General features: G+C 44.1%; 1 protein-coding gene and 1 pseudogene across 1 annotated transcript in view; one reads left to right on the top strand and one right to left on the bottom strand.

The window, feature by feature from the left end:
• Positions 1-19,038, bottom strand: part of LOC111538554 (coiled-coil domain-containing protein 162) — a 46,182-nt gene that overhangs the window by 17,629 nt on the left and 9,515 nt on the right. The window contains 4 exon segments of the mRNA XM_026454418.2: positions 650-817; positions 1,801-1,854; positions 2,731-2,880; positions 7,578-7,687. Of these exon segments, the coding sequence (XP_026310203.1) occupies positions 650-817; positions 1,801-1,854; positions 2,731-2,880; positions 7,578-7,687 (482 nt within the window).
• LOC111538555 lies at positions 8,751-9,512 on the top strand (annotated as a pseudogene).

A 19,038-nucleotide genomic window follows, 5' to 3' on the forward strand; every position in this document is an offset into this window, starting at 1 on the left:
CATTTTAGGCGTGGGGCATCTATCTTACGGCTGTGCAAACATCAGATGAAAGCGATTGGCTTCCACAATGCTGCGAGTGCACGCGCGCCCCATCACTTCTCCTCTACAATGGATCTTTGCTGACAGGTCAGCAGCTTGCTGACATTGATGTGAGAGTGAAGCTGGCAGACATTTTGAGGGTTTGAAAAAATTCTGGAAGCTGATTCAAATTCTGAATGTGCCCAGGGAGTTCTCCAGAGGCACCTGCTGCTACCTACATAAGGCCTGGCCTGTCACAGGCACTGTACTCTGGAAAGTCACACTAACAGATAAAATGGTGGTAGAAACTGGGGAGGTGGGGAATTTGGAGCAGCAGGACACTCTCTTCTCCCAACAGCAATCAGACAGTGACAGTGGCAACTGTCAATAGAGGGTAAAAGACAGACTTCTGTATTATCCCCAAATTCAGTGTCTATCATGGTTAATGACAACCCATTGCTGACTCTCTTTCTGCAGTGAAAGCTTAGAGCTAGAAAATTCTTCAGGCCTAAGAATCTCTTGTTACCACAAAGCCCATTATTCTGTCATTGATCCCTGGGTGTGCAGCCACCGTGGGAATCCGTTACACTAGGCTCCCCAATGGGTGGCCCAGATGGTCGACACAGGACACTTTTATGTGTAAACAGGTCTGAAACAAAGCTCGGACTAATGCCTCATATTCTTCTTGGACTTCTTTTCTAATCTGCTTCTCGAGATTCAGATTCACCTCTTCCAAGTCTGTGAGTTGGGCTCTCAGAGTGGTGATTTCCATGATCCTATCATGACTGAGCTCTGCAACCTAGAAGCAAGAGAAAATGTGTGTGTGTGTGTGAAAAACAATTTAGGAGTTTCAAACTGCTCCTACAAAATAGTTTCTTATAGATCAGTATTGAATTTCACTTCTATTTTAAACCTAATGAAGAGAGTGAACATTCTGCTGCATAAATGTGGGCAGAAGAATTTAAGGACAATTCAAAGGTCCCAGAATAGTGCCAGACACTGGTTGGTGAAGTGACCCCAGAAAAGCTAGTACATAGGCCCTTTTCAGTTAGAGAAAAATACTTCAACTGTCTTGGCCTCCATCTCCAAACTGGCCTCCCCTTGACACCTCAGCCCAAACATCCCTTTTCTTTTTTGGAATACACTTTATTTAATTTATTTAATTAATTTATTTTTGAGATGGAGTTTCACCCTTGCTGCCCAGGCTGGAGTGCAGTGGCATGATCTTGGCTCACTGCAACCTCCACCTCCCGGGCTCAAGCGATTCTCCTGCCTCAGCCTCCTGAGTAGCTGGGATTACAGGCATGCAGCAGCACACCTGGCATATTTTGTATTTTTAGTAGAGACGGGGTTTCTCCATGTTGGTCAGGTTGGTCTTGAACTTCTGACCTCAGGTGATTTACCCGCCTCGGCCTCCCAAAGTGCTGGGATTATGGGCATGAGTCACCGCGCCCAGCCTGGAATGCACCTTAAGTGGCATCAAAAGAAAACAAACAATAACAACAAAACTCCCCAAAGTAACAACACAAACAGAACAAAACAAGACTAGTACAAAATAACAAAAGTGACCAAAAAACTCAAGGGAAAAAAAATGCACCCTAAGGAGGGTTGCTTGCCAAAAGTGAAAGCACACTCCTCGGTGCTCCAGCAGTGGACCTTCACTGACGGGGCTTCTACAGGTGACACAAGCAAATGACACTAAGGTGTCCCACAGCTGGCTAACCCTGAGAGTGTGGATGTGAGAAATGGAGAAGAGAACCTTTTTAATAGGAAATGACCTACCTGGCCAGCACTGTCTTCAGGTGAACCCTGGCCTCTTCGTGCAGCATCTAATTCCTGAGCAGGAGAAAGCAGTACACAACCAAACTCAAACATTTCGTCTTCCAACCACGGCTCAGGTCAGCACAACGCATTCCAAACACTTCCTATTTGTGTTAATGGAGCCCCATTTTGAGAACCTTAGGCTGTGCCTGGAGCTGAGACTGTGTGTGTTGCCCCACTGGACTTCAGGATGCTTAACACAGGCTCAAAAGACAACATCGACTTCCAGGTACCCACACTGATGCCAAGAACTGAGTAATGGGGATAGGCCAAAATGGGGGTGGCTCCAAGGCTCATTATTTGAACATTTTAATACTTCATTTGGTGTTTTGGCTAGTCTTTTAGACTTTTGAACTTTTCTAAGGTATAAAGTAAAATCACACTAAACCTCTGATGCAATCTACCTTCACAATAGTGGGCAGCCCAGGGCAGGCGGACTGACTCTTCTGTCCCACCAGTGGGCTCATATGTTAAGGAAGTCTCCCAGTGAGACTGACCCATGACATCCATCCTGAAGGGAGAGTTTACTCAAGGATCCTGGCTTCTTTCCCAGACCAGGAACAGCGCACAGTGCCTTGTGTTTGCTGAGGGTGGCAAGGTCAGCTGTGCACCTTCCCCTGCAGGGCCAGCCCCTTTGTTGCTCACCTTTTGTATTTCCCCGCTGGACACCTCCAAAGCACATAACCTAGTGTGCAACTGAGAATACCAGAGCCCAAGGGAATGAGCCAATGAACAGAGAGATTTGAGGGTACCATTCACCCTCAATTCTGGCATAAGAACCACTAGATTCACCTCAACCCTCTCAGTTTTACTTTTCTCTTCTGAGTGCCTCCTGAGCCTCCCTGCCCACGCCCATTCCCCACTGCAGTTCTCGTCTCTCTGGGAGCCTACTTGCTCTTTCTGGCTGAGCCTCTGCCTAGCGTGATGCAACACATGCTCATAGCACGTGGAGTAGGTCTCAAAGTTGCTGCGTTCTCTTGCCATCACATCACAACCCAGGGAAAGGAGGCAGGCCTCAAGGTGATCTTTTCTGAAAGTGATCTGAAAGGAAAGAGGCATTCATTATTCACAGCCACTCCAGCAGGGCAGCCTCACCATGCCAGGGCCCCAGGCACTCTTTGCCTGGGCTCACAGACCCACTTTTGTTTCTCCTCTGTATCCAACCATGGGCTGTAGCCTTGCAAGCCTCTCTTTCAGGTCGGCTTTGAACATTTGTAGGGACACGAGGACAGTGGAAGCCCACATAGCATGTGGTGAAACGTTGAAAGGTTATAAATCAAACTAACAAACTATCAGAATGAAATGTTTAATTCTTCTACCTTGAAAAACAGACCTGAAAACTGACCTGGAAAGCCAGATTGGAATTTATTATTCCTGGACTACTGTTTGTTTGTTTGTTTGTTTATTTGTTTGTTTTTTAGATGGGGTCTTGCTCTGTCGCCCAGGCTGGAGGGCAGTGGCGCGATCTCAGCTCACTGCAGACTTGGCCTCCCAAGTTCAAGCAATTCTCCCACCTTAGCCTTCCAAGTAGCTAGGATTATAGGGGTGCACCACCATGCCCGGCTAATTTTTGTATTTTTAGTAGAGACGGGGTTTCTCCATGTTGGCCAGGCCAGTCTCAAACTCCTGACCTCAGGTGATCCACCCACCTCGGCCTCCCAAAATTCTGGGATTACAGGTGTGAGGCACCACGCCCAGTCGACTACTCTCAGTTCTGTGCTGAAGTAGGGACACATGGCGAGAGCTGGTCCCCAACCTATAGTTTACTGTGTGGCCCCCTTCTCTTCCCAACTCTCGCCTCACGTCATGCTGTGAGGTCTTCACATGCCTGTGAGTGGACATCCTAACCCGCATGTCCAAACTCCATCCACACTCCCAGTTGCTCCTTGGTCACTTCCAGGCCAGGGGTGTGCACACTAGTGATGAGGTCCACTCTCGCTCTGGGGAAGGTGATCCAGGGAAGATGCCCATTCAGGCCATGGACTCAGGGAATTCCAGGTCCCAGGTACTTGGAGCATGTTCTAAAATGAAGGTGAGGGCTCTGAGCAGACATGTCCCTATGGCCCAGGGGATTTCTTACCTTGTGAGGAAGGTCATAGCTGGAGAAAGGCCAGAGAGGGGCCCTCTGCTATATGGGTATCTGGCAGGGGCTTCTCTTGCTCTAGTCTAAGGGCCACACAGCTCATTCTCTAGGCAATTCCACTCACTCCCTTTCTCCAGGAGATTGGGCATGCTTTTTGAAGAGTTGGCAATTAAGGAACAGCCCAACTTTCCAAGGCAGGCTTAGATTTAGGTTCTGGAGAGAAATGGGAGCTAATATTTGGAAGGTAGGACAGACTTACCCAACTAGGACCTGCATATCTACGCGAGTGTGTTTGTCCCTCTGTGCATCAATGAGTGTGTCTCTGCGTGTGTATCTATCTGCAGGGATGGGGGGGTGAGAAAGTTTGTGGGGCCAAGTCTAGGACCCAGCCTACACTGTAACGTGAATTTTATCTGTGACACTTCTGGGGTCAGGCCAGCTCCTGCTCCCTGGCCATCTGCCATTGATGCCAGCCCTGTGCACTTGGCCTTCTGGAAGCAGCCCATGAAGCAGCCGTTGTGGCTTCCATGGGCTCAGGCTTCTCTGGGCTCTCAGGGCAATTTATTTCCTAAAACCTGCTCTGCAACTTACCCCTGCCTCCCTGGGTCAGTGTAAATGTCAGCTGTGCTTGTGTCAAAATGCAGCGTGAGTGGGTACCATTGGCCAGTTTCTTCTCCGAAACCCTGGCTGGCATAAGAGCTGCAGACTCAGATTATTGGCCCAGTTCTGCCCAGTAAGCAGCACCACCTTCCATTGGGCTGTTCTGTCACCACCATTCAAACCTGAACCATGGTGGATGGCACTGGGTGGAAGAGCAGCAGATTGCCCCAGGGATTCTTCAAGAGAACCAGCCTGGAATGCAGCATGGCAAGCACTGGGCCTTGCTATGGCCAAAGTCTAGCCCTGAAGCCTGCCAGCAGCAACTGAGTTTCTGTGGTTTGCTTTATCTTGGAATCCCTTGTAACAATTTGTTAAATATCAGGTACACACGAGGTATTTTGAAGATGTTTCTAAAATACCCACCTCTGCTGACAAAACACTTCAGTGGGCTGGGGAGCAGTGGCTCACACCCATAATCCCAGCGCTGTGGGAAGCCGAGGCAGGCAGATCACTGGAGGTCAGGAATTCAAGACCAGCCTGGGCAACATGGTGAAACCCCGTCTCTACTAAAAATACAAAAATTAGCCAGGTGCGGTGGCATGCGCCTGTAATCCTAGCTACTTGGGAGGCTTCATGAAGCAGGAGCATCATTTGAACACAGGAGGTAGAGGATGCAGTGAGCCAAGATTACACTATCTCTATGATGGAGACGGGGGCGTGGCTGGAAGAGTAAGTTCACTGTCACTGCAGATGGTCCAGAAGAGGGTAGAAGCCTACCAGGCACAGACTTTGGAGGGGCTGGAGCATCCTGAGGACGCTGACTTCAAGACACTGGTAGGCTGACACCATCCTCTTCAAGTGTGCCCAGAGTGTGGGGTGTACCTGATATGGGTTTGCCCTGCCTACTGACATCCATGCTTCTTTCCCACAAGACCTCAATGTTGGGGTGAAGCATACAGATAAGAAATGAGAGGGATTTGAGTTACAAAACTGTTGTCTTTTTTGTGTTAAACATAAAATTTGTCATTATATCATTTTTAAAGGTACAGTTCAATGGCATTAAGTATATTCACATTGCTGTGCAACCATCACCACCATCCACTGCCAGAACTCTTCATCTTGTACAACAAAAACTCTGTACCCAATAAACAATAATTACCTATTCTTTCCTCTCAGCCCCTGGCAACCACCATCCTTTCTGTCTTTCTGAATTTGGCTACTCTAGGTACCCCATATAAGTAGAATCATAGCATATTTGCGCTTTTGTGAGTGGCTCATTTCACTTAGCAATAATGTCCGCAAGGTTCATCCACACTGTAGCATGTATCAATGTATCAGAATTTCCTTTTTTTTTTCTTAAAGATGGATTCTCACCCTATCGCCCAGGCTGGAGTGCCATGGCACAATCTCGGCTCACTGCAACTTTCACCTCCCGGGTTCAAGCAATTCTCTTGCCTCAGTCTCCCAAATAGCTGGGACTACAGGCGTGTGCCACCACACCCGGCTAATTTTTGCATTTTTAGTAGAGACGGGGTTTCACCATGTTGGCCAGGCTGGTCTCAAACTCCTGGCCTCAAGTGATCTGCCCACCTCAGCCTCCCAAAGTGCTGGGATTACAGGCATGAGCCACCGCATCTGGCCAGAATTTCCTTTCTTTGTAAGGTGAGCCACAAATTTTTTCCATCCTTTTTTCTGATAGGTCCCACCCTAACCACTTCCTTGTCTCAAGGATGGGAAACTACTTCACCCACTTAGAGTACCCAGTACCATGTTTGTTTATGATTGAAAGCTTAAACTAATACATGTAAGTCATCAAGTTGTGAGGAAAAATGTATCCCCAACCAAGCTTGTGAATTCTCTACCTCGTAAGAGCTGAGATGTGTATTAGAAAATAATGGAGAACATCTGAAGAACTTGGAAAAATATAAATTTGGAGAAGGCATTTTAAAAAATGAAGTACGTTTTGTCAAGTCAAATTTCTTTAAATGGTTGAGTTTCAAAGGAAACTGGATTCACAGTTACCTAAAAGCACTTGTTAACACTCTTCAAAACTCTGTTACAGTCAAATATCCACGTTTACTCTCTTATCCTGTCTTTTCAGTGGATTGCTTTGATTTAGCAAGGCACTTCCTGCCAAGAATAAACATGTTTCAAAACCCAAGGACTGTGTATATGCATGTGTGCAAGTATTAAATGTATATTATTATTTAATATAATATATAGAGTTGTTATGGATTCGAATATTTTTTCTGGAAGGACACACACAGATTGCTGAAGCTGGCTTCCTTTGCAGAGAGGAAGCTGGAGATGGTGGCATGGGGATGGGTGAAAATGATACCTTTCTGTGCTGTTGGCTTTTTTTCATATGCTACATTTTAATGTTTTCTAGGTAACTGCATTACAGGCTATTTTGGTTTTCCTCACTTAGGCTTTTCATACTAACAAATCAACAACAGAATATGTCGCTAAAAATCAACTCATTCGTAAACTCCAAAGTTACTTTAAAAAATTGACCAAATTTGAAATTTGCTAACATATATATTCTAATGACTCAGATCTTTACTAGAAATCAATTTTTTCCCAAAATTAAAAACTAATGATTATAGCTGGGCATGGTGGCTCACAACTGTAATCCCAGCACTTTAGTAGGCCAAGGCAGGTGGATCATCTGAGGTCAGGAGTTCGAGACCAGTCTGGCCAACTTGGTGAAACCTCGTCTCTACAAAAAATACACAAAAATTACCCAGGTGTGGTGGCACATGCCTGTGGTCCCAGCTACTCAGGAGGTCGAGGCAGGAGAATCACTTGAACCTGGGAGGCGGAGGTTGCAGTGAGCTGAGATTGTGCCACTATACTCAAGCCTGGGAGACTCTGTCTCAAAATAATAATAATAATAAAGAACTAACAATTGCTCTATTTTGGGCTTAGCCTCAGTATTCATATAATCATTCTTAGGGAATAAGGGAAGCATCAGGAGAGCAGTTAAATGAGAAAGTTTTCCTTGTTTGGGATGATGTTATAAAAACCAACAGAATGACTAATTCTCAATACATACCTCTACTCCATCATCCTGATAATTCTGCATTAATCTCTGTTTAAATTTTTCAACTATTTGTGGTCTTGAGACTGAAAAGTTTTCTTTCATGACTTGGTGTTTCCAGAGATCTAGGGGGAAAAACATACCGGCACTAGTATCACAAAACATTGTGCTGTCATTAATGGCTCTAAAATGGCGACTCTGAGACAGAACACGGGACACAATAAGCTGTTTCCAAACTCAGCTGCCCCTTGATACATGCAGGGGCCTGGGGATTGTTTCCAGGAACACCCTCAGATCCTGAATCCATGCATATTCAAGTCCTGCCGTCAGCCCTGGGGAACTCGTGGATACAAATATCTGCCCTCTGCACACATGGTTTTCACATCCCGAATGCTGTATTTTCTATCCTTGTCTGGTCAAAAAAAATCTGTGTATCAGTGGACCTGCACAGTTCAAACCATGCTGTTCAAAGGTCAACTGTATGCAAAAACTAATGGGGGTTGGGTAACTGGGGATCCAGGACCCTCTAGAACATGGGAACTAGGAAGATCTCTCACCTGACTCCTAATGCAAAGATCTGGAAGAGCACCTGTGAAATCCAGGGAACAATATTCCATTACCATAACTAAAAACCCCAAATCAAATATTAGTATTAATCCTACATGATGTTTATTTTTACTAAGGCCTTCTATGTATCTGCCAATTATTTTGGTCTAAAACAATGATCAGAAATAAATGAAGAGCTATTTATCTGCTTAAGTTCCTAATGCTAGAGGGCAAAATTAACTTGAATACATAGTAATAAAAAAGGAGAGGAAATTCTCCTTTTTTAGAAGAGAGAAGATAGAGTTACAGGTTAGAAATGTTGACAGACTGAACTTTAGCTCCAAGATTGAAGCAGCAATATGGCTGACACAGATGGGATGAGGCGTATACAAAGTTCCCCTGAGGCCAGGAGTTCAGCCAGGGCAACATAGTGAGACTCCATCTCCACAAAACATTTAAAATAGACAGGCGAGGTGGTCCATGCCTGTAGTCCTAGCTACTTGGGAAGTTGAGGTGGGAGAATCCCTTGAGCCCAGGAGGTCAGGGTTACAGTGAACCATGATTACATCACTGCACTCCAGTCTGGGAAACAGGTTGAGACCCTCGCTGTAAAAGAAAAATTGAAAGGGGTTGCATGTGATCAGTAGCTGCAACACTAGAAAGATGGCAGAACAAGAGCAAAGAAAAATCCTTTTGGTTCCAGAAAATCTCCTGAAAAAGAGGAAGGCTTATCAAGCCCTCAAAAGCCACCCAGTCAAAGCAGGCACTTTTGGCAAAGAAGGAGCAGAGGAAAGGAAAAGGGCTCAGGTTTAAACGACTGGAATCATTCCTACATGGCTCCTGGCGGCAGAAACATGACAAGGTGCATCTCAGACAACTAGAAGTGAAACTTCACGCCTTGGAATTGCCAGATAAACATTCCTTGGCCTTTGTTGAATGCATTGAAAGGATTAATGGTGTGAGTTTACTGGTACACAGAACCATTGCAATACTTCGCCTAAAGAAAATTTTCAGTGGTGTCTTTGTAAAAGTAACCTCCCAGAACCTAAAAATGCTGTGTATAGTGGAACCTTATGTGACCTGGGGATTTCAAATCTGAAGTCTGTCCGGGAACTCATCTTGAAACATGGACAATCTGAGGTCAAGAATAAGACCATCCCTCTGACAGGCAACACAGTGATTGAGGAGCACCTGGGGAAGTTTGGCATCATTTGCTTGGAAGACCCCATTCATGAAACTGCCTTCGTAGGGAAGCATTTCCAGGAGATCTCATGGTTCTTGCACCCTTTCCACCTCTCCGTGGCCTGTAATGCTACCTAAAATAGAGTGGGCTTCCTCAAGGAGATGTGCACACCTGGCTATTGAGATGAACACATCAATCAGCTCATCTGCCAGCTGAACTAGACCCAGGTGTCAAACTGCAGTAAATTTTTGTCAATGAAGTGGGAGCATGTGTTTTTGTTTTTTGGGAATTTTTATCAGGTATCTTCAGATAAGATTATTTCCTGCTTTATCTTCAAAACTGGAAAGGAAGCGCCAAAGAAAAGACAGTAGCTGGCCGGGCACGGTGGCTCACGCCTGTAATTCCAACACTTTGGGAGACTGAGGCAGGCAGATCACCTGAGGTCAGGAGTTCAACATCAGCCTGACCAACATGAAGAAACCCTGTCTCTATTAAAAACACGAGAATTAGCTGGGCATGATGGCGCATACCTATAATCCCAGCTACTCGGGAGGCTGAGGCAGGAGAATTACTTGAACCCGGGAGGCGGAGGTTGCTGTGAGTCAAGATTGCGCCACTGCACTCCAGCCTTGGCAATAAGAGCGAAACTCCATCTCAGAAAAACAAAACAACAACAAAAAACAACCCAAAAAAACCAAAGACAGTAGCTTATGTTCATGGCAAGCACCTCTCATCGCAATCGAGCTCCAAGAAAAAATTTTAGTGTTTTCTGCATTGGCTGCTGCCCCATCTGAAATCAGCACATTCCATGGAGGAAGGCATCCTGCTTTGCTGCATCTTCTATCCTAGGATTTAATGTTGGTAAAAGAGTAACTCTAGCATCCGTACAAGGCTCCCTAAGACTCCCACAGCAGTCGACCAAGCCCAGAGACATAATTGATTCTGGAGATTCCTGGGGCCTTGTTTTGAAAAAGACTTGAAATACACATAGGAAGAAACTCACAAAAATAAATGTTCACTTGTCTCTGCAAAAAACAAAAAATAAATTAAATAAAATTAAAATAAAATAAAAAAATTAAAGAAAATAACCAGTTATTCAGAGGAACATTGGTTATGGCAGCAAAAGCTTGGAAGCACCAAGTGTCCACCCTTCAGGGCGTAGTTATTTAAACTATGGCCTACCCTTCCAATGAAATAGTACGCAGTCGTGGAAAAAAGAAAAATTATCCATATACTGTTATGAAAAGAAGCACAGATTGTTAAATGAAAAAGGCAAGGTGCAGAACAGTGGCCATAAAGTGACACATTTTATAAGAAAGATAACTACGATGATAATAAAGGGGGAGGACATCCCCTCAAACCTACTAGGATCACCACTTCAGAAACTCCCCTTTCTTCTCTATCATCATTTCTCCCCTCTTTCCTGGATCACTCACAATAGTACAGCTGATTTCTCCCATCTCACAAAAACCTGTCTCTTGACCCCACTTCACCTATCAGCTATTGCCTCATTTCTTTGTATCCTTTTGTAGCAAAACTCCCAGAAAGAGAAGTCTACACTTAATCTGCCCTTGATGTCCTACCAACTCTCTTAACTCCACTTACCTGGTTTTCACTTCCACCACTTACTGAAACTGTTTGTCACAAACACCAGTGATCTTCATGTGGCTAAAGCCAGTGGTTTTACTCAACTACCAACAGCATTTCACACAATTTGTCACTTCCTCCTGCTTGAGAAATCTCCTTCACTAGGCATTGGGACACTGCGGTGCCCTAGTTTTCCTAACTCACTGTTTGTTCCTTCTATTCCTTCTAGATGTCTTTTGCTATTTCTCCTCCCTTGCCACCCCCAGCTGTTAACATTAGAGTGTCCCAGGTTTCAGCCGTGGTCCTCCTCCTCACTTCTATATATATTCATTCCCTTGCTGTTCTCATCTCGTCTCACAGCTAAATAGCATTCATATCCTGACAACTCGCAAATTTAGATCCAATACTCACTTGGCGTGTCTTCTTGGATGTCTAAAAGGCATTTAAAACTTAATTTGTGCATAATCAAATTCCCAATCTTCCCTCCCTAACTTGTTTCACAGTTTTCCTCTCAGTTGATAGAAATTCTATCTTCCCAATTGAAAACACTGAAGTCATAACTGGCTCTTCTCTTTCTCACACACCTAATAATCCCAACCCATTAGTGCTTCACAATAAGCCCAGAGTCTGACCACTCACTATTTCCATTGCTCCCAACTTTGAGCCACCATCACTCCTTTCTTCAGTAATTGCAATAACCTCCACACCAGCTTCTTTCTTCTTTCACCCTTTCTTCCTTCACAGCCTATTCTCCACACCTTAGCCAGAGACATTCTGTCAAAATATAAGCCAGATCATGATGTTCAAAATCTGAGACTGTGTCCCCACTGCATTTGGAGTAAACACAAAAGCCTCAAAAGGCCTTGCATGATCTGCCTCCTTCCCCCTCCCTCTCTGACTTCAACGCTTACTACTTTCTCTCCCTCACGGTCTCCACTCCAGCCACACTTAGGTCTTTGCTATTCCTTGAATATAATAGGCATGCTCTGCATAGGGCCTTTGTATGGCTTGTTCCTTCTGTCTGAAATGCTCTTCCTTTAGATACCCTCATAGCGCAATTCCTCACCTTATTACAAACTTTTGCTCAAAACATCACTCAGTGAGGTCTACCCTAATCACCCTACTTAAAATTGCAATGGGCCCCCTTCAAACCTCCGCAACACCACCCTTCCTTACTCCATTATTTTCTTCTTTCTTATGTTATCGCTTGTTGTCTACCCCTTCCTAGATTATAAACTCAATGAAAGAATTTTTGCTTAATGAAAGGAAGAATATATTCCTAAAATATTTCCTAAAATATAGTAGCCTAGCACATGGAATAGTTCCTATAATGAAAGAATGTAAATATTTATTGAATAGTCATTGAATGAAAGAATGAATATATGCACAAAGCAGCACTGAAAGGACATATAGAAAACTAATGAAAGTGGTTACATACAGGCAGCAGACTAGGGTGCAAGAGGGTTCATAGTGACAATAAGACTCTAAATGTATATTTTTCATCATTTTGAGTTTGGAACCATGTGCATATATTATCTGTTAAAAATAAGATATTTAGAAATAACATTACAGTGGTGGAATGATGTGAGAATGTCAGCACTGCTTGACTTCCATCCACATGGAAGAGCAAAAGCACATGTACATGTTAATTATATTGGTAAGAACTGGCTGGATAGGGCCTGCCTCCTCGTGGTGGTCCCGGGGGATACTGAAGGGAAGAGATCTATGGAATTGGACTTAGGAGCCACGCTCCACCTCGTTCCGTTTTCTGTTAATGGGGGGTGCTGGTCATCAGCAGGATACCTGCCAGCCTGCTCCCACCCCAGCCTGTTTCTAATTTCAGATAAGCCTTCCTACCTGCACACTCAATTTACTGACAGGAGGCTCAGTGCCCCCAAGACGAAACACCTAGCACAGTCTACCCAGAAATGTGGGCACAACAGAGTCAGAAGCTCTGGTATTTGTACCTATGATATTTACAGCCAAGTCCTGGTTTTGAAAATGGGATTCTACGTTTCTTCAACAACTGACTACTTTCCATAATAAACATATAAATCTGTTTTTGCTTTTCCTTTAGGAAATAAAGGCCAGAAGACACATCGCCACTGTCCCAGTACAGATGAAATGCAAAATCCAAGAGTTAATGTGCCCAGCAATTGACACTTTTTAAGATGTTTAAGACATTTTAAAAGTCTAAGCTATGACAAGACAGGGCTCATGTGTATTTCAGATGACAAGTTGGATATCTTTCCAGGGTGCTGTTGTGGCAGGTCTCCAGCTCACAGATAAACCTGGTGAGAGACCACATCTGTTGCACACCTCTAGTTTGGGGACCCTCACCTGGCAAATCCCCAGTGAGCTGGTTTGGGGTTTAGCTCTGCACTCAGCTGAAGGGAAAACTTAACAGAGCGCTGGGCTGCATTCTCTCCTTGCTCGTGAATTCAGGTTCAGACATGCATTTGCATCTCCAGGCAGAAGTCAGGGAGCCAGGGAAAGCGGAATCCATAAGAAACAATTCCTGGCAAAGAGGAGTTGGCTGTCTCCAAATGGGTCTCATTTTCAGTGTGGGTTTGGTCATGGCTTCTTTAAGAGGAGGCAGTAGTTTTCGACGGAAGCATGGAAGTAGGAAGGAGAAAGCACACTGGAGGTTGAATTAGGACTCCATTTTCTCCTCTCACTCTGTTCAGGTCATTTGACTAGAGGAAACTTTGACTTCCTGTTAGCCAAACCACTTCCCCTCTCTCCCTCTCTGCACACCACCCCCCCGCCTCCTCCCTCTAGGAAGGACAGCTTGGCTGGGTAACATTCTACTTCCCTAACCTTTGGTGCCTACAACCACTAGCCTTTGGTGCCTCAGTGGTTTCTGGGTCCCAAACCAAGGCAGAACTGAAACTTGAAGGCATACAACTGCCAATCAAGGCTGTTCTCCCAACCAGCTGGGGTGCCCCAATAAGTGGGTAGGTTGAAAGCCTTATTGCAGTGTATGTATGCATCTTGTACTCCTGTGGTTTTCAAACTGCTCCCCAGAGCACTAATTCTTTGAGTTGATAACAAATGTTTCCAAGGAGACAAAAAGGTTTTATGGTCAAATAAATAAAGAAGTAAATAAAATAAAAAATTTAAAAAATTGCATATTCTCTCTCCTTTGGAGATACACAGTGCATAGTTGGATAGTAAAGGCTCTAGAGTAGAGGAAACTGTTTAGCATTATTTACCCTGAGTTTCCCAAAATTATTTTGAACAAAAGACAAATGAACAAAACCCTTCTCCACCAACCCTGAAAAACATGGTAGAAATTCTCCTATCCAATGCAATCAAGTCTAAGAGTTAGTTGGTTAGTAAAAAAAAAAAAAAAAAAAAAAAAAAAAAAAAGTCAGTTAAAGCAGAGAATGCTTTACAAATAACATGTACTATCTAAAACATTTTATTTAACTAAAAAATACATAAATTTACAAACATCTGCCAGTCATCTAACATACAGCCTAGGCCTCTTCACTGTAAGTACCCACTGACTGAAGTTCTGCACCATCTTTCTTCTATAAATCTTGGTTGATAGTTTCTAGTTTTGTTTGTTTGATTTTAGAGAGAGAAAACTTAAAGACCATGGAAATCCAAACACATAATTTTACACAATTTCACAATTTTACCTAGTCTTTTCAGTCATCTGTCTCATAACCAATTTGATAACTTTTCTTTTTTCTACACAACTAGCCTTTTATTTAGGTTTTCCAAATCCTTTCAACATAATTTTTTTTTTTTACTTTCTTTTCTTTTTCTTTTTCTTTTTTTTTTTTTTTTTTTTTGAGACGGAGTTTTGCTCTTGTTGTCCAGGCTGGAGTGCAACGACACAGTTTCGGCCCACTGCCTCAGCCTCTTGAGTAGCTGGGATTACAGGTGCCCGCCACCACGCCTGGTTAATTTTTGTATTTTGAGTAGAGACAGAGTTTCACCATGCTGGCCAAGACAAAGTGCTGGGATCACAGGTGTGAGCCACCATGCCTGGGCATTTTACTTCATTTTCTTTTTCAAACACATTTAATTTTTTAAGAGCAATTTTAGGTTCATAGCAAAATGGAGGGAATGTATTGAGAGGGCCCATAAACTCCCAGTCCTCACACACATTCTCTACCATCAATGTCCTGCCCCAGAGGGTGCATTTGTTACCATCAGTGAACCTACATTGACATGTCATTATCATCCAAAGCCTATAGTTTGCATTAAGGTTTACTCCTAGTGTCCTACATCCTATGGGCTTGGACAATGTATAATGACATGGATACACCATGTGAGTATCATACAGAATAGTTTCACTGCCCTTAAATCCTCTGTGTTCTGCCTATTCCTCCTTCCTATCCCCCTAAACGGGGGCAGGCACTGATCTTTTTACTCTCTCCATAGTTTCACCTTTTTCAGAATGTCATATTTGGAATCATACAATATGTTGCCTTTTCAGATTGGCTTCTTTCACTTAGTAATATGCATTTAAGCCTCTTCCATGTCTTTTCATGGCTTGACAGTTCATTTCTTTTTAATCTTAATAATGTTTCACTGACTAGATGTGCTACAGATGACCAATTTCAATTTAGTTTTTCTAGAATCAACAGATCTCTTTCTTTTTGTATTCCTATTACACTGGTTTACATAGTTTTTAATTAAATTATATCAACACAATGACAGTTAAAACAGGCACAAACAGGTTTGGATCAAACAGTGATCCGTGATGCTAGGTAAAACACATGCAACCCAAAAACTGTGATTAGTGAGCACTTTGCTGGCTCATGTTACCAGGAGAATGGAAAGCGTCAGGTCACCCAGAAGCCTGTTAGCAAAGAAAGGCTGGGAGAACTACTGCTTTAATATCTTGAGGAACTTGTGTTCCATGGCACTGCTGGGGAAATGCTGGCTGACACGATGCTCTTCTAAGAACTGTTTTGATTATGCTCTCTTGAAGCAAAACATTGTTGGTATCTCACCTTTAATAATATATGTATACTTACATTTTGATTATATTTATTATCCTATATTATAATTTTAATATATTTTATATTTTATTTTATTTATGTGTATTTATAACTACCTACAATACTACCAATAGTGAATATCACAAAGCATGATTAGGGTAGGATTCATCAACAATGAGAATGGATCTCAATCCACATTCCCAATAGTTTCCTTGACCTTTTACAATTTTTTTTGTCTGCCAGGCAGGTGGCTTACACCTATAATCTCAGCACTTTGGGAGGCAGAGGTGGGAAGATCACTTGAAGAGTTCAAGACCAGACTGGGTAACACAGCAAGAGGATGGCTCTACAAAAAATTTTTAAAAATTAGTTGGGCATGGTGGTGTGCACTGATGATTCTAGCGACTTGGAAGGCTGAGGTAGGAGGATCATTTGAGCCCAGGAGTTCAAGGCTGCAGTGAGCTATGGTGGCACCACTGAACTCCAGCCTGGGTGGCAGCGTGAGATCCTGTCTCAAAAAAAAAGAAAAATTTATTGTCTATCTTCTTATCAGATATGATTAGATTATCTTTTCTGACCTCATAATGTGGCTGAGGATAAGCATGCACTAGGATTAGAAGTGTCACCTCTACTATTTTCTCATTACTTGTGGATTGCCTGCCCATGGTCACTTCAGGACACCTCAATGTAGAGTGTGGCATGTGACTCCTTACATATGGCTCTAATCTATTTAGAAGTTCTAATATTTTCTTCCCACACCCCTGTGATATATGCACTCCACTTTGGAGACTGTTGGCCTTATAACTGCTCAGAGAAAATTAGAAAATCAACTAAAAATCACTTCAATGCCAAAACATCAAAGATGAGGGATGGCAGAATCTTCGTGAACCAATGGGGCCATCTCTGCTAAGATAAGCCCCGGGGCTGGACAAAGATGTCTGGAGCTACTTTAGATAGTTTTCAGGGGGCTACTAGTTCAGCTACCGAGACCTAGCACCAGGGCCAGGTCTGGATGCCACATCCTCAGAGGCTCAATGACAAACCGGAAACTCATTCAGAAGCTGTATGATCAAGCTCCAAAACAAGGTGAGGGGGAAGGAAGGAGGGAGAGGGAGAGAAGTATTCCAGGGTTCCTTTTTTTTTTTTCTTTTTGTACAGAGTCTTGCTCTGTCACTCAGGCTGGAGTATAGTGGCACGATCTTGGCTCACTGCAGCCTCAACGTCCCAGGCTCAAGCAATCCTCCCACCTCAGCATCCCGAGTAGCTGGGACTACAGCTGTGCACCACCACACCCAGCTAATTTTTTTTCATTTTTTGTAGAGTCAGGGTTTTACCATGTTGCTCAGGCTGGTCTCATATTCCTGAACTCAAGTGATCCACCTGCCTCAGCCTCCCAGGTGCTTCTGGGCTCCAGAAGTGTGCCACCATACCTGGCTCAGGGTTTCTTTTTGGCAGATATAAATGTCAACACTACAGTCAGTCAGCCTATAGGGAAGGAGAAGACCCTGAGGAAAAGGATAAGGGCTTTTGCTGTCCCCCTGGTTCTCAATACTCTCCATTCCTAACTTCCTCTGGAGAAACCTCCAGTCCCAAGCTAACCCTGACCACAAAGGGTGATCTCTGCATGAAGAGGCGGCCCCTGCTTGGAAGCCCTGTTCACTATGGCTACTTCTTGCTGCCAAGATAAACAGTAGGTAGGTGGGGATTCCAATATGTTATTGCCTTCTTTGAAGGCACCAAGCCCACAGCGGTCAGGAAGATGACACTGAAGAAATGTATACCAAAGCACCTTGGCACACAGTGAGGACTCAGTCGCTTGAATTAGGAGAACTCAGTAGAGGTGGAGATCCAGGTCTCCACACCAAGTCATGCCTGACAGACCAAAGAACAAAACAAAATGGAACCAGAAACAACAACCCTTCCCCTTCAATATTGGCATGGAATTTAAAAGTCTTATAAGTATAGAATCAAACAAGAGTTTAGAATTGGCCAGCACACTCCATCCAAGGTGAGGCTTTGTAATATCAACCTTGCCACTGTTAAAAATAACTCTGCCCCTCCCCTCTGCCTGCCCCCCACTGCATTGAAGGCCCTTTTGCAAGCACAGCTGACAGGCACCCTGCACATGGCAGCACAACCACAAAGCAAAGATGCTTCCCCACAGCCCCTCACCCTGGGTGTCTCATAGGAACAACGGCTCCAACATGTGCAGATGGTTGCACCTGCTGCAGGCTTGTAGATTTTCTCCAAGGAATCGTAAGGGAGCCGCCTGGATGCAGCAAACACAGCACAAGCAACAGGCGCTTTGTGTCTTGTTGAATGTTCTGTAACTAGAGCTCAACCACACTCAGCTCTCTGGTGGCATTAGAGACACCCAGCTTGGGAGGGGCTCGCACTTTCATTGCACAGTGCCCTGTTTACAGAACTCAGTTACTCGAAGCACTAATAAAATGACTATATCTTAGGTGAGGACAGAGGTTATTAATTAACATTACAATGTCTGTGGACTTTGTCTCAAAAGGAAAACCTAGTTTAAGTTCGTAGTCAGACAACTCCTCCCTAGCTCAAAGGTTATGAATTTCCTACAGAATATTCAAAGTTAGGAATAGATATTATAGTTCAGACAGGACTAGCTACATAATGCAGGGGCCTGGTGCAAAATAAAAATGTAGGACCTCTTGTTCAAAAAGCAGGAAAAAGTGTCACACAGATATTAAAAGATAAACCTTTTCCCTTTCTTCTGCAGTCTCTCTCTTCACCTGTCATGGTGTTTTTATTCGCTTTTAATGTTGCGATCTCTTGGTCATGGGAATACGTGCAGGGCAAGTGAGACCCCCATAAGCATCCAGTGGCCCCGCCTGTGACTCAGTGCGTGAATATGCATGACCCACCAGTTCCCAGACTGAGGCACTAGGCCCTGCCTGGGGATGAGAAGTTGAGTCAGGCATCTCTCCTTCCCACCACCCCAATCCACCGTGGAAAGGTAACCCCCAAGAGTACTGCAACCTCTGTCCTGGGAGATTCTAGGTACCCAAGGTGGGCAGGAGGCTTGCCCTCACTGAGCTACCCATTGAACACATGGCAGTGCTGCCAGCCTAAGACCCCTGAGATGCTGCTGGGTGTACAGGCCTGACCTTGACCCTCCCTGTGCCAAGGTTCCCCTCCCCTCTGGGTGCGGGGAGGGTCAAGGTCAGGCGTG

The sequence above is a fragment of the Piliocolobus tephrosceles genome, chromosome 5 (assembly GCF_002776525.5).
Source record: "Piliocolobus tephrosceles isolate RC106 chromosome 5, ASM277652v3, whole genome shotgun sequence".
Classification (NCBI taxonomy): domain Eukaryota; kingdom Metazoa; phylum Chordata; class Mammalia; order Primates; family Cercopithecidae; genus Piliocolobus; species Piliocolobus tephrosceles.